This window comes from Taudactylus pleione, unplaced genomic scaffold (assembly GCF_031769625.1).
Source record: "Taudactylus pleione unplaced genomic scaffold, aTauple2 ptg000360l, whole genome shotgun sequence".
NCBI classification, from domain to species: Eukaryota; Metazoa; Chordata; class Amphibia; order Anura; family Myobatrachidae; genus Taudactylus; species Taudactylus pleione.
In genome coordinates, this window is record NW_028284761.1 from 4,216,147 (window position 1) to 4,240,596 (window position 24,450).

At 38.6% G+C, this 24,450-nt stretch overlaps 1 protein-coding gene across 1 annotated transcript in view; it reads left to right on the forward strand.

Annotated features, from left to right (window-relative positions):
- Positions 1-24,450, forward strand: part of CSMD3 (CUB and Sushi multiple domains 3) — a 1,208,248-nt gene that overhangs the window by 682,071 nt on the left and 501,727 nt on the right. The window contains exons 16-19 of the mRNA XM_088444368.1: positions 597-791; positions 10,641-10,779; positions 12,977-13,164; positions 16,567-16,755. Of these exons, the coding sequence (XP_088300494.1) occupies positions 597-791; positions 10,641-10,779; positions 12,977-13,164; positions 16,567-16,755 (711 nt within the window). The remainder of the gene's footprint in view (positions 1-596; positions 792-10,640; positions 10,780-12,976; positions 13,165-16,566; positions 16,756-24,450) is intronic.

Below are 24,450 nucleotides of genomic sequence, written 5' to 3' on the forward strand. Positions count from 1 at the left end.
AAAAAAAAGGTGTGTGGCAGGACATGTCTTAGTTGCAAAGTCGGTGGCGTACCAAACAGGTCTATTTGGTGCAATTTGAGGAGATAGGAGAATGTGGACACATCTACAATATTTTATAAAAGATAGTAAAATTGAAACATTATTTATATGAAATTTTTATTTTTTAACCATATACAAAATATAATCATGATCAAGCTAATGGTATATAACCAGGTTTTTTTTCTTTTTTTTTTAATTTAAATGAAAACCTGTAAAGGATTGTGTTTCATTTGTAAGTTTCCAAAGCTGTTTTTGAGTTTTAGTGATCTACGGATTGTTTTGGGGGGAAGTTATTGTTATATTTTAAAATATATGCAGTAAGAGAGAGCGAACCAACTGTTTAGAATCTATGGTAAAGTATTGTAACTCATAGTCAATAAAAACAAATGTTAACAATTACAGCATACATTTGCTGTATTATAGTATAGAAAAAAATAGCATTTATTAATGTTTGTTCCAAATATATTGATGACATTTCTAATTATTATTTTATTTAGCCTTTGAAGGTAGAGGTGGAGACACGTGAAAGATATTTAGTGTTGACTTCTATGTTTCAGCATTTGGACATAACGAATGTCCTGATCCTGGGATTCCTATAAATGCCCGTCGCTTTGGTGATAATTTTCAGTTGGGAAGCTCGGTGTCTGTTGTCTGTGAGGATGGATTTATCAAGACTCAAGGCACTGAAACAATCACTTGTATGCTGATAGATGGAAAAATTATGTGGAGTGGGCCAATTCCTAGGTGTGAAGGTATGTGAGCTTAATTAATTTATAGTTTTTATTTACAGTTGAATTATAAGTGAACTAAGGCCAACTCCCCGGAGAAAAATGTCTAACAAATTTATTATTATACAGTAAGTGAAGACTGATTCAAAAACATTTCTTTAAACTGCTAAATAATTATAATAATTAATATTATACAAAAGAGCGCTTATATATAAAAAATGACACAATTTAATAACAATGTATATAAATCAATAACAGTGTTCAATAACTATTTGACAAATTTTCATGTTTTTTGTGCATTATTAAAGGGATTTAGGTACACATGGGATGGGTTGGGTAAGGGATGCTGGTGCCGGCATCCCTACAGGGTAAGGATACTGACACTTGTCAACCTTTTCTCCTACCCATACCCCTTCCCTATCTTAGTGCCTAAACCTAACCCTCCCTCCAGTGCCTAACCCTACCCCTAGTGCCTAGCCCTAACCCTCCCTGCCTAGTGCCTAACCCTTCCTGTCTAGTGCCTAACCCTCCCCCCCTAATGTCTAACCCTCCCCTTAGTGCTTTTCCCTAACCCTCCCTGCCTAGTGCCTAACCCTAACCCTCCCTGCCTAGTGCCTAACCCTTCCTGTCTAATGCCTAACCCTCCCCCCTAGTGTCTAACCCTCCCTAGTGCCTAGCCCTAACCCTCCCTGCCTAGTGCCTAACCCTAACCCTTCCTGTCTAGTGCCTAACCCTCCCCCCTAGTGTCTAACCCTCCCCCTAGTGCTTTGCCCTAACCCTCCCTGCCTAGTGCCTAACCCTTCCTGTCTAGTGCCTAACCCTCCCCCCTAGTGTCTAACCCTCCCCCTGGTGCCTAGCCCTAACCCTCCCTGCCTAGTGCCTAACATTAACCCTTCCCCCCTAGTGTCTAACCCTCCCCCTAGTACCTAACCCTAACCCTCTCTGCCTAGTGCCAAACCTTAACCCTTCCTGTCTAGTGCCTAACCCTCCCCCAGTGCCTAACCCTCCCCCTAGTGCCTTGCCCTAACCTTTCCTGTCTAGAGCCTAACCCTCCCCCCCTAGTGCCTAGCCCTAACCCTTCCTGTCTAGAGTCTAACCCTCCCCCCTAGTGCCTAACCCCCCTTAGTGTCTAACCCTCCCCTTAGTGCCTAGCCTTAACCCTTCCTGTCTAGAGTCTAACCCTCCCCCCTAGTGCCTAACCCTCCCCCCTAGTGCCTAACCCTCCCCCTAGTGCCTAGCCCTAACCCTTCCTGTCTAGTGCCTAACCCTCCCCCTAGTGCCTAGCCCTAACCCTTCCTGTCTAGAGCCTAACCCTCCCCCCCTAGTGCCTAACCCTCCCCTTAGTGCCTAGCCTTAACCCTTCCTGTCTAGAGCCTAACCCTCCCCCCTAGTGCCTAACCCTCCCCCCCTAGTGTCTAACCCTCCCCCCTAGTGTCTAACCCTCCCCCTAACCCTGCTACTTACCTTAAGGATTCTGGTTGTCAGGATGCTGGTGCCGGGATTTTGACAGATGCCTGTATTTCAGCACTGGTATTCTAAATGCCAGCATCCCATGTGCCGGGATTTGACTGCATCCACATGGGACAGTAGCTATGCCAATATAAGTTATGTAAAAGTTTAGCTTATGTTTAGTCATCAGCATAACAATCATTTCACAGATATTTATCTGATATGGTTTGGTCTGCCTTTCAGAAATTTACTCTTCATAAAATATATTATTTCAATATACAGTAAATATATGTTATACAGAGTATTAATGTGTTTTACCAATGTTGAAAATTCTATTTTTTCCCCATTTAATCATCTATTATATTGACTCAAAATCAAGGCCAGTCCTCTAGTTTATTCAGAAAAACCACTCTGTATAATCTATTACGAGCAACATTTTCTCAAATCCTGTCATGACTGTGATTCTGTACACAGCAGCATTGCAAAAAAAAAGCAGATGGCGGCATCTCTGATCCACTACTTGCATACAGACATGTGCCATAGGACGCACATCGGTCACACCATCCTTTGAGCATTCCTCTGGTTGCTAACAATGTCTGTCAGAAGTCAGCCACCGGAGTCATTGCAACTGTGTACACAGATGCAGTCACTGGTCAAAACATGCCCCTGAATCGGTTGCAACATATTGTAGCTGCATTTGACTCGCCTCCCCCTCGTTACCTCCAGCAAATGCTCACTGACTATCAATCACTCTGAGTCCAAATCTTCTTTGCGACCGACTTCAGTGATCAAACTTGGTGCATGTGTAGTGTGACTATGAGGCACAAACATTGACATTACACCCATCTCTGAAACAGGCCATCTGCAACCAAAAATTGTATTTTTATTTAAAATTAATCTCTATAACAGAGTGCTGTTAGAAAACCATCAATATGTATCGAGTAGAGATGTTCGCTGAACCCCGTGTTTTAGTTTTGGATCTAGATTCATCTTCAAGTTTAGATCTTGCAAAACCACCCTCAAGTGTTATGGTTTTTGATCTGGATTTAAAAAAATAATAATTTATAAAAAGTTTTTAAAAACAGATAAAATCATGTCATTATTGCAATCTAAAACCCAAAATTCTGATTTAAAATCAGAATTCCGAACTGCTGTAAGATCAGAACCATGGTTTATCTTTTTTCCTGGATCTCCTCATGTGGTTAGAACTGCGACTCGGATCTGTCCAGATTCACAAAATTTGGATGGATTTGGATTTCTGGAGAGCCGAACCAAACATCTCTAGTACTGAGACATGTTTCCAGTGGTTATGTATATTCAGTATATCAATTATAGGGATAGAAGAAGTTATTAAGAAGTTTCAAGGTTACACGCTATGGCTCTCAAGGTCACGGAAACCATAGGTTACTTGTAATACTCCTAAAAACGAAATATAAAAGGATATATTTCCCTATAGATTGTAAGCTTTCAGGCATGGCCATCTTACCTCTTTGTCTTTCTGTTTTTACCCAGTCTCATTTAATTACTGTTGAGTTCACAATTGTAAATTTGCCTTTGAACATGCTGGTGCTACAGTATATAAATTAATATTAATTAATAATAAAGTAATAAACTTACTAGTTTTGTCAGCAAGACTAACAACATCCCACATAATAATAATTAATAAATATACTAGCTGTTATAGTATCAAATTTGAGTTTGTATAAATACTTGTCAAGGAAATATAGTTTAGGTGATAGTGTTATCTGCAATTGGGCTGGACCAATTTGCAATATGTAGCACCTTTCCTTGTGTATCAACACCTATTTCCCTATAGATTGTAAGCTTGCGAGCAGGGCCCTCTTACTCTTATGTATGTCATGTATGTATGTCTTTTACAACCCAGTATAATGTTAATCTTGATTCAAATTGTAAAGCGCAACGGAATTTGCTGCGCTATATAAGAAACTGTTAATAAATAAATAAATAGTATTGGGGCGATGTCTGATGATTTGTTTAAGTCAGCGTTTATGTAAAGCAAGAAGTAGTGATATGAGTGGAAGGAAGAGATTAAGGTCATCTCATGATTAATCTGTCACATATTATGCCATAAATTGAGCACTTTATTAGGAGGAAAGTTATAAATAGTTTATTTAGGGAAAGAGGCTGTTCCAGAGGGGTAGGTGGTTGGACCAATGATATTCATACTTTTGTCCAGTACTCCCAGCAATCCTACTGTTGGCTCACTTTTAGCCTTCTGACATATCACCCAAGGTCAGAAAGTAACAGTTATTCTTGATGTGCGCTTGGCCGACCACCTAATCACATCTATGTAAAATCAAGGTTGTGGGCATCAAGTGCACTTTGAAAATGAGGGTCCAGCAAAGGAAAAATTCTCTTAGATACGAGAAGACTCTCAGCAATCGACCAATTTAGGCATTAATATGCATATAGTATGCTTATAACCTGTCAGTCTTTACATCACAATGCAAGGATTATGATATTGTTTTTCAAAGACTTCTATAGACATTTTTTGTATATGTCATGTAATTATATTATATATTGGATAATGCACCTTCCACTGTAAATTAATATAGATAGGAGAATAAACTAAAGAGTTTGATGACCATCAGAGCTGGCTTAAGACCCCATAGGGCTACAAGTAAAATTTTGGTTTGCAAACTTTTGCATACTGTAAGTCTGGAAGTGAAATATTTCTCCAGTTTGTATGATGAACATGGCTGGAAATACTTGCTTTTAAATTAGGGGTCACCTGTCCTCTCAGAGATGGAGACACTGTGCAAACAACTCAACTCTGGAGATGGAGTACTAGCAGGATTATCCATTCACTTGGTGACAGGGATTGCAGATTTTGCTAATTCTTCTGGTTTACATGCTCCTTATTTGAACTCCATTCGGAGACATACACGTGGGAGATGTATCAAGCCTTCTAAAGAGTGAAGAAGTGGACAACTGGAGAAATTGCCCTAGCAACCAATCAGAATCTACCTATCATTTTACCTGATAAATGCTAGCTTGAAGCTGATTTGTTGCTATGGACAAATGATCCACTCTTTAGAAGGGTTGATATATCTCCTCCTTAAGCCCATATGTAATAGTTTGTGATTTTCTGGTACACGTGTTATTTCAGCAAGATAGTTCCAGTTCTGCATTTGATCTGTGACTATTTGAATTTTAAGATATTGGCTACAATTCATTTAATTATTAATAAATAATTGGAATTTGCATACAATGCTGACTGATTGTTTTTACACCTTTATAGTATTCTGTAAGCACTGCTCCAGTATATTCTTTATTGTACACTTGTGTTACTTGGGAAGGAGGCAGTCCTCTCTTAGCAGCAACTGAGGGCTACTATTTAGTCACCAAAGGAGGGTATTATATTATATTATGTTGGTTTGGGCCCCTTCCCATCCCCATTTGCATGAAAAAAATCAATAACTTAACACAAGTTAATTTGGCCCCTCTATGCCCATTGGACCATAGCTAACAGCCTAGGTTGATTACTGGAAGATCCAGCTATGGTGACCATATACAAACATAAGACTATAGGCTAAGTGCTATAATACAGGTCTCAGAAATCTAAGCTGATTTCTAGTATCCAAAACAATTTACAATATGGGGAGAATTTTTCATTAAAATATAAACATTTTTCCACAGAACACTGAAGTTACCACATCCGAACTCACTAGTTATAAGTGATTAGCTTACCTTAGAACATCTGTTTATACAGATTTTATTTCCAGGACTTTAAACATATTTTATTTTATTAATATGAATTTTTATTTATGTAGTCTCTACATATTACGCAGCACTTTGAACATTCACTCCTATATTAATTTGATTGAATATTTAGCCATTCACCTCAGTCCTTGCCCCAGTGTAGCCTATATGCTAGGGTCCTGATTTAGAGTTGTACACTAATGCTGCCGCAGTTGAGAATTTTTACACAGCTGCTATGCGATAATATACAAATGTCGCAGCTGACGGCTGATGTATTGAGACACCTGCCTGGGGCATTGCAAATCTAAGCATCTGAGTAAAATGTTGAAGCATCTATGTACAAAGAGGCAGCCTTGGTCACAGATCATTTGATTCTCGCAGTCCTGAGCGAGTGAGCCTATGGTCCTGCAGAATGGCAGAGGGAATTGAGATGCTGGAGCCATGGCCCTCATTCAGAGCCGTACGCTCTGAGCAGAGCGCACGCTCTGCATGAGGGCCGGGCTCCTTTTTCATGGAGCGTCCTCCTGGACGCTCGTATAGCTGTGGGTCACCACCCACAGGCTATACGAGCGTGCATTTTGATGGCCGCGATGGTCGTGACCATCGCGACCATCGAAATTGCGAGCCGGAGCCTGCGGTTGAGGTTTTCAACCGCAAGCTCCGGAGTGATTTTGGCTCTATCAGAGCCAAAATCACTCCCACTGACATCACTAGTGATGTCAGTGGGCCGGCTTCTGACGGGAGGCGTTCCCGTGGGAACGCCCCCGTCAGGGAGGCACGCCCCCGGCACGCCCACCAAAGGGGGCGTGCTGTCAATCAACATTGACAGCACGCCCCCTTTGATCGGACACAACGAGCGAAGGAAAGTCCTTCGCTCGTCGTGTCTGGCGCATGCGCACGACGGAGCTCCCTCCGTCGTGCGCATGCTCAGTGCAGACCATCGACCCACTTGCGAGCGTACAGCCGCTCGCGAGTGGGTCTGAATCAGGCCCCATATTCCTTGCAAACGGTATCGCAGTCGCAGGGTGTGACACACCCCCTAAACAGTCAAGACTCGCCTGCATTCTTTGTTGCCACTCCCCATTACATCCCCCAAATGCTCCTTGGCTGTCAATCAAACTGTGAGTAAATAGTTGCTGCCAGTGACTACAATAATGGTCCTTGACCCATGCACATTGCTACTTAGATGCATGCATGGTTTACTGATTCTAGCTCATCTCTTTAAACATCGGTATAGCATAAACTCTGAATCAGGCCCTTTATCCCCATCACACGGGCACACATCCTGTGCATTACTGTAGGGTTAATTTAATCAGAAACCAATATTACCATTTGTAGTGTAATACATAGTATAGTAAAGCAAACATACATTGATCATGGTGAAATTGAAAATTCAAGAGAGTGTGCTTGGAATTTAGGAAGGAAAAGTTAATGTGAAAAGGTGCAAAAAAAGTTTTTGTATAGTGATCCAGTTAAAACTATACACATAATGAAAAAAATGTGTCAAGTATTGTGCTTAGTAGTGTTGAATGGAGTCACAACCCAACTAGTGTCAGTGTGAGAACAAGATTTTGTGGGATAGATTCAAACAAATTGTCATAATTATCCTTTGTCCTTTATAAAGTGCTGACATGCTATGTAGTGATGTATGGAGAATTTAATCAATAGAACTGTCCCTACCACAGTGTACTGTAGCTTATACTGTCAGGCACACAAACATACATTTTCAAGGCCAGAGTCGAATGAATTTAATAACCCTGCTAACATGTATTTTGAACATGTCACCGGAAGAAACCCAGACAAGCATGGTGAGGACATACAAACTCTACACAAATAGTATCCTACTCAAGTGATCATAATTACATAATATATTGAGTTAAATATACCAATATATACAAATAAACAAATATAATTTTTATAATTTACACATGTACTGTATACTATATTTCCTGGTAATAAATGTGGTCACCCAAATCAGTTCATTATTGTTACATCTAAAATTACTCTCCTAAAAAATGCTGATGTTAAAACAAAAATAAATCAGAAAATTAACAAAAAAAACAAAACAATGATTTATGACATTTTATCATGTTTTTGCAGTTGAATTACCTCTCCATTTTATTATATCTGAAAAAAATCTCAATATTAAGAGGCACTTGTTGCATTGATAAAGACACTTGCTAGATTTAATATTTGTTCTACAGATTATCTATAAACTATCTCAAAAAATGAGTTTTGCTTGCACATTATAATATTTTGCAACATGCAGTAGCTTAATATTATATTATAATGGCTAATGTTATAACCATATCAATATGTTGAAATTGCAGCCACAACTGCCCAGAGTCTATTCTGTGAATCTTGTATCCGTTCTGTAATAATAATAATAATAATAATAATAATAATAATAATAATAATAATAATAATTGTACTATACTTGCCAAATTGAGCTTTTCTTGCTCATTGAAAAAATTCAAAAGGTACCTTTTATCCTAAACTTTTTGAGCACAAAAGGGATGAAAAATCATGTTGAATTCGTAGTTTTTACACTAGGATAATATATGTACTGTAGCAGTTACAAAATGTAATAAAAAATCCCTTATAGAGAATGTGGGACTCTGGGCTTTTTTACTGGAATGTGGTTATATTTCATGTATGGAAGTAGAAGCCTATAACCTTTGTGATTGAGCACGCTCCCTATTCAGGAAATATGTTATGTGCCACATAAAAGTGGCACAATGACAGAACATTTTTGCACATCATTAAATCATTCTGGTTGAAACTAAACTTTTCTGATATATGTTCAAGACATGAACTGCAGTAACCCTGTTCCTTTTAGACATCTAGCAATGCTAAACTTTAGAAGATGGTGGCTTTGCTTTGATCACTGATATGAGAAAGCTAATATCCACTTCTGATATTGTTATTTTTCCAGTCACTTTAATAAAGTAAATAATAAGATTAATGTAGGAGATCAGGTAAATTCTAATCGCACTGAATCAAGGAATTATACATTTATAAAGAGATGAAATCCAAAGGATCTTTTATATGGAAAATTTTTTAAAATAAAATAAACTACATGACATTAAGAAATATGGACTAGCATTTGTTGGAATGTCATAATAGATTATTTATTCTTTAAAAAAAAGACATAAACATAATAAAGTCTGAAGTATAAATTGAAAGAAAAAAAAAATATATATATATATACGAAAACTAGACATAAACATTAAATATATTCCGATGTTATGACCTTCCAAAAAAAGAAAAATGTTAAACAGCTATATAATACATACTATATAAAGTTCATACACTATAACTAGTACAGTGTATACAAGCATATTCAATATAGCCACAAAAAGAAAAACTCTTCTGGCTGAGGAAGTGGAGTCACGTTTGCACATGATAAAATCTAAAACCTATTACTAAATATAATATTCTCAGCCAAGATAATCTGCTACAAAAATGTGTCTGTACTCCCCAAATAGATAAACAATGAACATAAAAATCAAAACAGTACTGCTCTTGATTGCATATGTTAATAATTAAAATATGAGCCAAATCCACTTAAACTCTAATTGTTTGCAAAATGTATCATATTCATCTACTAATACATGCACAATAATATGAGTATTTTAATATGTAGGTAAACATGCAATAAATATGTTATGTATTAAAATTCACACAATTTCAAGATCACAGTATGATTACAACAATATTCCTCCATTAGCAAAACTCTGTTTAGTGTTTAGCAAAACTCTCTGAGTGGAACCAGAGCCTAAATAAGACCTCATGGGGCCCTAGGCAAGATACTGATTTGGTCCTCCCCTCCCTCATTTGTCAATATCATATGTGAAATCAGGTTAGATTAATCTTGACCCCATTGGACTCTAGACATTTAGCCTATTTTGCTTAATGGTTTGGTCCAAACATTACACATATACCGACAGTAACAATTTTAGCAAAAACTCTTAAAAGAAAAGTTTGTTGAGATGACAGCCTATGCCATTGCACTTTTGCCATTATTAAATAAAAACAAAGGCACTTAGCTCTGTTACTGCCATGTAACTTTTGCTGGAATCCAAAATAAGATTACTGTGATAAAGTGTAATAATTTTAGAAGTTCCATTTAAACATTAAATATCAGCCAGAAACTCGACTCATGATATAACTAATGTAATCTATTTTGCTGCACTTGTAGTGTATGAATAAATAAAATCATATTATCATATTCCAAAGCAGGTCTTGTGCTGTATTTTACTGCAGATTTGGAAAGTTTAATAACTTCCTATGGGCAACAAATATAATTTAAGGTTCAGTACCATTATTACTTCAAAGGAATCTCTGGACATTTTTTGTAAAAAAAAAAAAAGTAACTTCTAAATATCATTGAATGTCAATATTAAGTAGGAGAAGGCCTGTGGCTGTCCAGATGTTGTTTGGCCACAGCTGGTGCTTGTAGTACTACAATGTATGTATGTATGTATGTATGTATGTATAGTATGTATGTACAGTATGTGTCACAGGTTTTTTCCCTATAGCACTGTCTACTGAAAAAACAAAATGAATGAGGATGAAATGCTTCCAAACTAATAATGTAATTCAGAATTATTGGTGGGACACAGTTATAAAATGACAGATAAAAACGTATTCTGTTTGTAATGATTAATACTAATTTTAGTTTTTGGTTTTTTTCCCTAGCTCCGTGCGGTGGCCATTTTTCTTCTCCCAGTGGAGTAATACTTTCTCCAGGATGGCCTGGGTACTACAAGGACTCACTGAATTGCGAATGGGTGATTGAAGCAGAACCTGGACGCTCCATTAAAATTTCATTTGAAAGGTGAGGACTTCTTTCAGCTTCACATTTCTGGCCTCAGTAGGATATAAAGTGCCTGATTCATAGCTGGATGTGATGCGGATGTTCACGTAGCTGAGTGACACTTTGCTATCGTGCATGCGAGGAAATCCATAAAATCTCCTAGGGCACATGTATCACGCGGGATGTAGTCAGCATCCCGGCATGCGGGATGCCGACGGTCTAAATACCAGTGCCAGAATCTCGACAGCGTCGGGATCCCGGCTCTAGTATCCCGACCGCCGGCATCCTGAAGGTAAGTATTGGGGGTTAGGGAAGGGCTAGGTTTAGGGGTTAGGCACTAAGGGGAGAGGGTAAGGTTTAGGGTGTGGGGATGGGGAGGTTAGGGTTAGTCACTATGTGGGGGAGGTTAGGTTCAGGAACCCGGAAGGGAGAGTTAGGGTTAGAATAGGGAGAGGGGGAGGGTTAGGGAACTTACCTTAATGTGTTGGGATTGTGACTGTCGGGATGCCAATATTGGTATTCTGACAGCCAGCAACCTTACAGCTGTAATCCCATACCCAATATATTGCACACGCCATGGTGATGTTGCAGTTGAGACACACAGTATCAGATATGTCTTCTAAAAATTAATGAGTGTTTCTGGACGTCTACTGGAAGGTGGTTTAGTGTACATGGGCATGTTAAGTGAGTGTTAAGGGCATGTTGGTGAAAGCCTTTGCATACATGGAGTATCAACCACTCACATAGAAGGTCATACATGGATGGAGAAACCACCTGCCATAGGGCTGGTGAAAGTTTCAATGGTGGCATTACTTCATGTACGGACGCTGACAGTGGAAATTCCAGGGAAGGGCTTTGTTGTGACATTTGCATAAAGTCGTAGACAGGCAACCACCAATAGATGCAGACTACGGTGTCCACCTCTGAATAAATCCCAAAATGTGCTATACGTAATCTGTTTGATCAACACTTAAGCCTGAAATATGACATGCCCTGCCCTATGCCAGCCATACTTGCCCTATGTTATCCTTAGGAAGGTTCAAGTTAATCAGTATTGGTTTTTTTTTGTGGAGCCATGAAAGTGTGAGATGACCATTTCTGTAGGATTGTCACCATACTCTATGTAGGTTGCTTACAGAAATATTCGACATAATATGCATAGAACATTCCAAAATTGTCAACATGCTCTTTGTGTAAGGTTTATCTGGACTCGTGTGAAAATGCCTTTTACGTTTAACACATAGTTGGGATAATTTATGTTAGACGGATACACTGCTATTATGTGTGTACAGTTTTGCACTCAAGTGTTACCATTGTACAATGTACAGTAGATACCCGTTACAAATATTTTCCAGATGCTCACTGCCATTATAAAATTACTATATATGCTTTTGCAAGCTGAAAATGTCTCTATTTTCTATATATTATCTGCATATGTCCCTAAGAAAACCTTCTCACAGTTATTTGAGTCACCCTCTGTTCTTATAATATAATATAATATAATAATTGCGAATGGCAATCATGTCTCTGTTATGTGCACTGGTAGTTAGAGTGCCCCCATTCCCCCCTCACACAAACAGTGGCTACCACAAAGTAAATATTATGGGTCGGGGGGAGGTGCAGTCCCATCTTAAGACAGGTTCAAAACTACTAGTAATATTCTAATACCTAATTTTATGAATTTTGCTACTAATTGTTCTTTTTGATATGAATAATCTTCAGCTAATAAATTGTCTGGTATGTTATAACCTTTTTCTTGGAGCAGACTCCTCGCGGTAGCTGGTGAGACGAAGACCATTCTCAGTCTAAGTATAACTTAGAGAAGATCCACCTCACCCTCCAGGTGTTGCTGTTGCAGTGTTAATGAAATACTATAATATAACCAAGACAACAGATTCTTAGTATAGACTGCAAGACACACTAATGCAATCTGCTCTACAAAGAGCATGAGTCTCTGACTGCAAGTCTGTCTTGGATCATTTATATCAATAAAACTCCAAAATGTCAATATCTTAAGAGCTTGATGGCTCTCTTCTTCTGCTAAGTAAATTGTCAAGTATTCCAGTTAGTGACTTTGTTTTTCAGTCCATGTGCATCCGTAGTAATTGATCCCATGCACACTTATGTGACTTTGCCATATGGGGAACAAATTGAATTATTGTGAATTTAAACTAATACATATGTAAGTTTATGCTTGTTTCTTTTTGTTTTTTTGAAGATTTCAAACTGAGCTTAACTACGATGTGTTGGAAGTACATGATGGGCCAAATCTGTTATCACCACTTCTTGGATCCTATAATGGCACACAAGTTCCCCAGTTCCTATTTAGCAGCATTAACTACCTTTATCTACTCTTCACGACGGACAACAGCCGGTCCAATAATGGTTTCAAGATTCATTATGAGAGTACGTACAATTGGGTATTGATGCATTGAATGGTGTCATTACATAATATACTCATTTATCAAGTCATGTGCTTGGAATATTGCAGACTCAGCACCAGGGCCATAATGAGGGTGGTACTTCTGGTGCCAATGCACAGGGTTGGATGCACTAGAAGCAGTACAAGCCATACTCAACCTATGGTGACTTTGCATTTAAATATATATATATATATATATATATATTAAAACATGAAGAAAAAGAAAAAAAAAAGAATTGATCAGACTCATAAAAAGAAAAAAGACAATTATTATTATATGTATGTTAGAATATATCAAGAGTATCAGCTTGGGGAAAACAAATTGTTGCTGTTTAAGTAACAGTTTTCTGATTGTGGTTTATCGTTGCCGTATAACTGATACTTATAAGTCAAGGTCTAAAAGGTGATTTCCTGAGGATATCACTTTTTAGATACGTGGGCACCAACACGCCCACGTTTTTGGCAGGAATCCCTGTAACCACCCACAAAATGTTCTCTTCATGTCAATTAACTGCAAATGAATAGTCACAGCAACTGCAATCGAAATTTATTCACAGTGCATGCGCAATGTGGCTGAGATAAACTACCGATAATCGATCAACTACGTAACAATAAAATAATAATTGTTTTTTTTTCTTTTTATGAGTTTGATCAACTTTTTTCTTTTTCTTCATGTTTTAATATATATATATTTTTATGCAAAGTCACCATATGATGTGCATAGTATGTATCTAGCATCGTGTTATATATGTCTTCTTTGATTATATGTTCGATATATGTATGTATGTATTTATTTATTTTGTGATATATAGGTCATATATTAAAATTACTTTTATTCAGTTCTTTTTTTGGTTTTTGGATTGCACATTTATCCCAACATGAGAGATTAAGCGCAGTATATCTTTATTGTTGTATTTCATTATTGGGGTTGGCAAATAACCTCTTTCTATACTGCTGCAGTATTTCCCGATCCTCTCACTCATTTAGCGCTTGGTACCCACTCACTTATATACTCAACCTATGCTGCAACCAGCGCCCTGCTCACGGCTCCTGCACCGTGTGGCGAGATACATTATGTCTTCTCCCACAGTGTCATGGGATCTGTTCTGCTGCTCAGAGCTTAGTTATGATGGCTTGAGCACCACTCAAGGGGCAGGTGCAGCACAGGGCACAGTGGCACCTTGTTATGGGGCTGCTCAGGACATAATTTGAGCTTTTATAATCATATTAACATAATGAGAACATTGTATCTGCCTGTTGGTTCCAAGTTGGTGCTAAAACTACTGAATTGATTCTCATAAAACAGCATCACTGTGTAGTGGAAACTCCTAGAAATGATCTGCACTTTGATTCATCTTGATCCATCATGTGAAAGCTGAGCAATAGCAAGAACAACATGTATTGACATCATCAATGCAAGAGATAGATAGATAGTCAATGGCATCATCCACGCGACTGGTAATGTGTAGAGGAGAGGTGCTTCTGGCCCGTGTTCACTTGAATAGGATAGGACACATGCAGTAGCAATCTGAGCACAGGGCACACAGTGACATTGGTGTGAGCGGTGGGTGAAGGTGTTACTGCCACCAGTCTGTATAGCGCTGCTGGTCAAGTGGGTCAATCCTGTGACCGGGCCCCTATGCAAAGCATACAATAAAATGTTGGCAAAAGCGATTTCATCGTAGGCATAATTGTGGGCAACAGCTAGTCTTTAAATAAAAGTTTAACTGCAGCAAAATATTATTATTATTTTTTTTTTATTTGATATGCCATTAACCCAACTAGTAGTACTGCTTTTTTTGTGTCAGACAACCTCAACAATTCAGGAGGAGTTAACGCGGGCTACGCTCCATTGTTGTCAGAGTAATAACCATGGTACTGTTCAAATGAATTTAAGATATTTTAGGAATTAACACAGTGCTTATACACTGTAAGATCCTACTGGTTGTGAACCCAGTTGTGATTTGCTAGAGTTGCCTGCATAGGTAAGCACCCAAACTGCTAGGTTCTTTGGCATGGATCCTCAGAATGCCATCACCCACTTTTCACTGTCTAGATGAGGGAGGATGTGCTGGATAAAAAAAAATACTTTTACTTAGAATTATCCTTTAATTACTTAACTGACGTGGTCAGTTTTGTTGCGAAAGCAGCCAGCTATGTTGCAGCTGTCAAGTTTCGACCACACCATTAGGCTGTATTTTTGAAGAGAAAATTTGTTCTATACATGTGAAGAATGGATCTCTTGTGACTACATGGACTTTCCTGTGGACTAGGCAATTTCTGACCGGTTTTGCTGGTAAAAATCGTCAATTAATTAGTTAAAAAGCTTGGTCAGACTTTAAATACTGCCATTCAGAATTCCTGTAGGATGCCGGGTAAACCTATTTAATGAACCAATCTTTATTTCTCCTGGACTGTATCAGAAATCTGTAAATTTAAGAATGTTGATATACTGTAAAGGTCAATTAAGTGCAGTTGCCACTAATTACATATGCCCTCATGGTCAGCAAAAGAGCTCCTTGTATCATCTGTTGACCTAATGTCAAGTACCAGCTCCCATTGTATCTGTCAATGCTAGAGGACACTGGGCCTGATACACAACCGATTACAACTGCGAATGCAATAGGGATTATGCATGCAGTCTCACTACAATAGTATGCTAATCCATTTCGATCGCTATGCCCTCGCAGCACAACATAAGGACGACCCACTTTACTTACACACATCCATAATGTTTAGCAAGACTGTGAAACCATCGGTACACTCAAGTACCATTGCAGCCTCACGCACACTTGCACAAGCTCTGACCTTACTCAGGAATTCATCGGATGCTATGAGTCCTCAAGCTGCATACGGCATCGCAGTACATATTTTATGCATGCCCATGCAATGCCTGCATTTCGCTGATCATCCCCCCGTCACTTCCCACAAACAGCACTTCCTGTCAGTCACTCTGCGATGGGTATGTGTAGTCACTGCAATCGCAATCCTGATCTCAACAATCAGCCGACTGCATGCGTAATCGCAGTTGTGATCAGTAATGAGTCATGCCCACTATTAAGAGCTAAGAATGGTTTTGTATTACATGTGTTTTGCCTGCAGAATCATTAGCTCCATTTAGAAAAATCCAGTCTTGGCTCGGCACTGGGACTGAATGGTCACATACTGTACAATTGGACACATTTAGTATAGCTGAAATGTAAATTCACGTAAGGTCAGTTGTGGTCATTATCTCACTAGATTTTATACCATTCACCACTTTGTATTTTTTATTTTTTTAATTAATGGTGATTGCTGTTTATCAGATGTTTTATAGTGTGACTAGATAATTAATTTGGGGCAATTTCTGGCACTATCAACTCATTGTTGTTTTCTTTAATTTGCAGGTGTAACAGTTGATACACATTCATGCTTGGATCCAGGAATACCATTACACGGTCATCGCTATGGCTATGATTTCTCCATTGGGTCTACTGTTTCATTTGGTTGTCAACCTGGTTATACACTTAGCCATGAAGAACCCTTGTTATGCGAGAAAAATCACTGGTGGAGTCATCCACTGCCAACATGTGATGGTTAGTAGTTGTAAAATCTTACACATCCATGAGCGTATCTATAGTGGGTGTAAGGGTGCCATCGCTATGAGGCCCAGCAGCTTTAGGGGCTCCGGACTTAGGGCCTGATTCAGAGATGGGCAGTAATGCATATGCAGCTGCATACTCTCACGGATCGCAGTTGCTACAATGTGTTAATGCATCAGGCGTCAGATTTTGTATTTGGATGCCCACGCAGAGCCCTCATAGCGTACACAAATGCAGCATTGTATGCAGACCCTCAAAACACCGACAGCTCAAGTAAGTCTATGGTCACTCAGAACTGATGTTGTAATTGGTACACGCCCAGAATTATTTTGCAGGAACTCCCTGTAACCACCCACAAAATGTTCTCTTCATGTCAATTAACAGCGAGTGAATCCTCACAGCTACTGCAATCACAATTAATTTGCAATGCTTGCGCAATGTGGCTGCAATGCGTTACGCAAACTACCGATTATCGTTCCACTGCGTAAACATCAGAATAACATTCAGCTCTGAATCAGACCCTTAGGTGAAGTTGCCTACCAAGTTCCCAGAATTTCCCAGCATGCCATTGGCCCATTGCCTGGCATGGAGGCCAATAAGCTTCTCCTAGATTACAGTCTTTGCAAAAGTGAGCTGGGGACATACAGTAATGAACAGTGTGGCATAAGATAAACTGGGGGCAGTACAAAGTGGCATAATATGAACTGGGGCACTTCAATATGCCATAATGTGAGCTGGGGGCACTGTTTGACACAATGTGTACTGTGTACTGCTGTGGTATATTTTGAAATGGTGGCACTACAATGTGGCATGATATGAATGTGTAGGGTTGCTATACCTCCTGATATTCCCGGGATCATACCGCTGTTGTGGTCAGTGTCCAGACATCCTGAAGACAGTCTTCAGGATGCCTAAATGTCCTGGTTTCATATAGAAAGTGACTGGAGGGGTGGCTGTGGCCGTTGTCACAGAGCGAGGGGGATCTGTCTCCAAGCTGGGTACTACAGCCGAAAGTGACTGAGTGTAGCTGTGTGAAGATCTGTTAGTGGAATGTCACAATATTGATACAGCAGCTGGTTACCTGGAGGATGCAGGGAAGAGGCAGCCACCTGGGGGACATGAGAGGTGGGGAGAGCGAACAGGCTACCGGGTGGTATCATTCATAGCAGCGGCTACAGAGAGGCCAAGAGCTGATACGGTACCTTATGTGTGAGCAGCCATCATAATGTGACCAGGCTACACACACTGCACACACTTACTGCACACTGACTAAAACCGCCAACCCCCAAGCCGTCCCTGTGCTGAGCTCGTTGCACATAGTATTTTTTTTTTACTTTTTTGGGGAGGGGGCGTGGCCACACTTATCAGATTTTGTTATACCCCCAGCATGACCTGGATTTGATTTTTCTAAATATACAAATGTGTATATACATACATCTTACCCGCCTGCGTTACAAGTAGCATTAAACATAACACGTGAGCGCCGTGTGACTCTGTAACGCCGAGCATCTTTTCATATGACTTTTACCTTCAAATACATCTCATTCGCAAAGGGATGTGAATAGGCTACACAAGCAGCTTCTGTTGATTAAAATGATATGTGGCACGCCTTTATCCAGTATGCGACTGCGGGTGTATCTGCTTGCGAAATACTGGGTTACAGTGTGAACAGCTGTGTGACTGTAACATAACATACCGCATGCATATACACCCGCGGTCACACATGGACTATAGACATGCCGCTTATCATTTTAGTCAGCAGAAGCTGCTTGTGCTACCTTTTCACACCTTTTTGCGACTAAGACGCATTTGAATGTAAAAAGTCACATGAAAAGATGCTCGGTGCTACTGAGTCATGCCACACCATGGCACGACTAGAAGGGCTGTTTAATTTGCAAGGAAATAAGATGGATGTGGACACATCTGTAGCAGCCCTATGAATTGAGGGCACTGTGGGTGTAATGTGAACTTGAGCTCTACTGTAGGGCATAAAATTAACTATGGCACTACTAATGGTAATAACATTAACTAGGGCACTACTAATGGTAATAACATTAACTAGGGTGCTACTAAGAAGCATAAAATGAAATAGGTCACTACTAAGAAGCATAAAATGTACTAGGGCACTACTATGGGGCATAAAATGTACTAGGTCACTACTATGGGGCAAAAAATGTACTAGGTCACTACTATGGGGCAAAAAATGTACTAGGTCACTACTATGGGACATAAAATGTACTAGGTCACTACTATGGGGCATAAAATGTACTAGGTCACTACTATGGGGCAAAAAATGTACTAGGTCACTACTATGGGGCAAAAAATGTACTAGGTCACTACTATGGGACATAAAATGTACTAGGTCACTACTATGGGACATAAAATGTACTAGGTCACTACTATGGGACATAAAATGTACTAGGTTACTACTAAGGGGCATAAAATGTACTAGGTCACTACTATGGGACATAAAATGTACTAGGTCACTACTATGGGGCATAAAATGTACTAGGGCACTACTAAGGGGCATAAAATGTACTAGGGCACTACTATGGGGCATAAAAAGTACTAGAGCACAATTATGTGGCATAAAATGAACAACCAATGTGGAGAGAGGTTTCTCTTTTTTTGGTGCGGGAGCCCCTTCAAAATGTTGTGATGGGCACTCAAAGCAACATCTTCATTAAAATGATAAAGTCAACCATGCCCACAAACTAAAGTACAGTACTCACAGATTTACGTTATACAAAATACTGAGCACAATTTGCACAATAAGATATATGATCAATATTACATACTATCGTTATTTGATATGCACCATATACATAATTAAAAATGCTAAGATAAGAAATATATTAAAAATCAAATTCATTGGATAATGTAAACACAGGACAGTAGTTCAAACTTAAGAAATGCCCAAAGAAGTGTTATGAGAATTGCGTACCATTTTATGTTTTATTTTTTATTTTTAAAGGAAAATTGTCATTTGTTAGCAAAATATTGACTAACCCATGCAACATGAAAGAAGGAGCCTCCATCAATAAGATGTACACATGTTTTAGACATTAAACAACCCGTGTAGAGAAGATATCATCATGTAAAACAGGTCCTATTAAGTTTAAGGTTCTGGTGGTATGTCTTAAATAGTAGTGACTTTTTGATAGGATTACCATCTTGCAATTAGTTTGCTGCTACAATAAAAACAAATGCACTAGCGTGCTGAAGCAGAGATGAACACAAGTTGGCAGTAATTGATCCTGCATTGCATACAAGCAACCTAATACGTATATTCGCCTTTATGCAGAATTGTGTGCATCTTTGTGAGTGGACTGCCCCTATCTGTATGCGTGGGTTAATATGTATAAACGACCATAATTGCCTACACCTTGTTGCAGAGAGTAGAGATGTGCGGATCCAGATTTCAGAAATCTGAACACACCCAAATTTAGGGGATTCGAGTAGAACTGGTGTATGGTATGGATTCACTTTGTGTCCCGATTCAAAATGAGTCCCGGTTCGAATCTAATGCCTATTTTTAATTGATTTTTTATTGATTTTTTTTATCAATATTTTAATTGATTTTTATCTGAATCTAAAACCAAAACCAAAACAGGTGATGGTGGTTTGCAAAACTAAAACCAAAACACGAAGATTAATCCAGATCCAAAACGAAAACACAGGGGTCAGCACACATCTCTTGTGTAGAGCAAAAACACACAATTTGCACTTCAGCATTCGCTCCACTTCAGCCCCTAAATTAATAGGAATCTGTTTCAGTGATTTGTATATTAAAATACTAAACCCTATATTCACCCCAAAATTGCAAATCAAAGACTTGCAAAAAGATGTGAAGGAGAGGGTTACACCTGAGTAGTATTTTGGTTGAGTAGACATCTGATGGTATTTTGAGGTCAAGGACATACAGTATTAAACCAGGTTCAAAGAGTAGTTTTCATCATAAACTACTTTGAATTTAAGTTTAGCTACATTAATCCCATGGCATTAAACAAACCTTCAGTGACATAAATTTCTTTTGACACATGTTCAAGGAAATGACAAGGAAATACCAATGTCAGTGTGATTTAATCATGGATCCAGTAGCTCTTACAAGTGACAAAGGGCTGGAGGAATCATTATGGTTAAACTTGATTAAAAATATTATGAACATGATGTTACCCAAAGGTGAAGGTCACCAAAAACAACATTGTACCCAATAACACTAGAGAGAATGCAGTTGGAATGTTGAATTTAAAGTGCTCACACAATTATTTTCCCTTATCAACCTGTGGTGTCATTAGGGAATAAAGAAGAGCATTGTGCCCTTTACTTATATTCACAGCAAATTGATTTAATTACAAATGTTATATTTCTGGCTCAAAGAGAAAAAGGTGTTCAAGAAGATTTTACGGTGTCATAAAGGTTATTTATTACATTTGTTCAAATTGATTTTTAACCTTTTTTTTATTTTGTTCATTATTAAAAAAAAGAATTAAAATGACAATATTTATCAATTCCTCTAATCAGCTTACCTCCCATGAGCAAACTATCTGCACTTTGCTTTGCAAGATTATTCCAGATAATCAAAATGACCAAACTACTCAATTTCCACTGTAAATATAACTGTTTCTCTCATCTCTAGAATTTTTAAACTTTCTATAAATCAATTAAAAATGTAAATGGTAATCTATTTTTCTTTAACACCTGAAAGGCAAACGACAGTAACAGCTACTAAGCTTTTGACATTTTTTATAGTTGATTAAAAAAATAAGGATCGTAGATAAATTGTTGTCAGAAGTTACCATAGAAATATTAATTTGACAAATTGTGTTGGCTTCCAGTATTTTGAAATTCATTTATTTTTTTATATCTATTTGAGAGTTGTTCACAGAAAGAGTAAAAAAAAAGAAAAAAGAAGAAGCTACAGTAGCTTCAACACTGTCAGAATTAAGCTGCATACACACGTAAAGATTTTCAGACCAACCATCCAACTAGTTGATTGGTTGGAATGAAAATCTGGTAAGATATGAAAGCAAATGACAATCAGCAATTTGCTCTCAAATGCCGGAAAATGGTCAAAAACTGTTGTTTGAACAAATTGTTTAGATCAAACATTTAACAAATTTGTCTAATGACCATTTTCATCTGTTTTCTGGCATTTAGAAGCAAATTGCTGATCATCATGTACTCCCATACAGTATGTTACCAGATTTTCACTCCAACCAATCAACTAGTTGGATGGTTGTACAGAAAATCTTTACATGTGTATGCAACTTTAACCTCACTTACTGAATACAGGAAATGTTCTAAGTCTTACAAAGTATCATATCATATTAACATATTACAAAATAATTAATCCCATTATTTTGTTGAGTTAGTTGCTATTGTTTGAAAGCCATTTGTGCATTTATTAAACTAATGCAAGAAAATGTTGGTGTTGGCAAATGTATAAGATGTTTGTAATTTTCTATCTTTCGTTATAAAAATTACAGATATAATCTAATTGATTCATTGATAATTATGAGGAATGTCACAGCTATCATTTGCTCCATTTTTTTAAGTATTTTCTCAAATACTTGAAAACTAGTAGAATAAGACAAAAAGACTTGCCAAATGCTGAATGTGTGAACCAAATGATGGAGGTGACAGTTTGCTGTTTATTAGTTTCATATTAATTAATATCAGGACAGTACAATAAAAGGTTATGAGTTTTATTGGGGACAGTACAGTGCAGAGGATGATATGGGGCCTGGTGCCAAATCAAGCCCATTGATACCACTCCTTCAATTCTGGAGGCCACCGTGTTACAGAAGCTGGCACAGGCACAGCAAGTTCCAGAACTTAAAATCCAAAGAGTGCTTCAATCCCATGTTCTGCCCCCACCCCCTCAAGTCCAGAAGACTGAAGAGCGAATAACTAAGGCAGATGCATATCAACAGTTACCCACCCCAACTATTGCTATGGAGACTGGTGGTTGTGTGTTAAGTGCCTGATTAAATAACTACCTGTGATCTCTGTCAGACTTCCCAGCCAACAACATTAATAGAGCCCCATGTTCTGGTCAGGCAGTTTAATTATGAAGAAGAAAATACTGTATGTCCAATTTGGCCACGTGCACATGTAAATTGACTAAATTACATTAAGTCACTTCAGGTTATTTACATAAGATTTCTGAATACAATAAACAGACTAATACACATTAGCATTTTGAATTAAGTAGATTGTGTCAACATGTTCTATAACAATACATTAATAATGCTCCATTCATGGTGTTTGAACATCTCAGTTGGCTGCCGGCATAGGGAATAAAGTTTGGCTGAATATAAACATTCATAAAGTTTGTTGCTAGTGTGTTTCATGATTCATTGATATTCAAGAGTAGAAAAACAAAAAAATAAAAGTATTTTATAGTTGATGCTTAGTAAAACTGCCTACTGAGTTGGGTCGAAGTGAGGTCCAACAAATATGCTTTTATGAGTGTTGTAAATTCTGATATTGTAATATTTTCTGTCAAGATTGTAACTCTACTTTGTAATAAGCAATGTGAACATTTTGAGCATTAATGCATTAATGTTCAATAAATCAAACATTCAAACACACAGAAGTGACCCAAAAGTATTAAAGACAAAAGTAATAAAAGACAAATGTAATAAAAAACAGTTCCAGCATCCTCTCACAATCATGACTAATGAAGACATAAATGAGCATGAAATGAGTAGTGTTTTATAATACAGTTGAAGTTAATTAAGTGATACAAAATGATAGTGGGCAGGACTAATGTGACGTTGATACTGTTTCCTAACCCCTGGATATGGCAATGCACCCTATGGTAAACAAATGATTATATGCATTTGAAACACTCTGGGGGTCATTCAGACCCGGTCGTTAGCGCCGATGCGCTCGGACCGGGTCGATGGCCCATCACAGAGCATGCGCCGTCGTGCGCATGCGTGAGACCCGCTACGACCAACAGCGCCGGTCGTAGCGGGTCTTGATCCAAAGGGGGCGAGCTGTCGATGTTGATTGACAGCTTGCCCCGTTTGGAAGGCGGGCCAGGGGGTGGCAGCCCATGGGAATGCCTACCTTTTTGGGGGCGGCCCCACTGACATCACTAGTGATGTCAGTGGAGAGCTTCTGGCTCAGACAGAGCCGAAAGCTCTCCGTGGCTTACGACAAGGGAGACCCTACCCTAGGGTCTCGTCGTAAGCCCCGATGGTCGCGATGGTCTTGACCATCGCAACCATCACCTTAGGCGGTCGTACCATCATCTTACCACCGCAAAGGAGGACGTCTTGAAAATTCAAGAGGTCCTCCCCTCATTCAGACCGACCGCACGCTCTGTGCGACCGGCTCTGAATGAGGTCCTCTGTGCTTTTGTGCTATTCACATTCATAAATGGCCATTAAAAACTTGTGGTGTGAGTTTACTCAGTGATTTCTATTAAGCTATGCCTAAAGTATCGTAATATATCGTAATATATTTATTATTACCTACATATTGAAAAGTTGTGAAGACTATTTTTTCAAGATTATTTATTGTTTGTTTGTTTGTTTTTTTATCCCTCTACCTTGTAACATGGACTACAGTGTGTTACAGTGAAAGACACATGGACTATTGTATGTTGCAGTGAGAGGCACATGGACTATAGGGTGTTTCAGTGAATAACACATGAAATATACTGTGTTGCAGTGA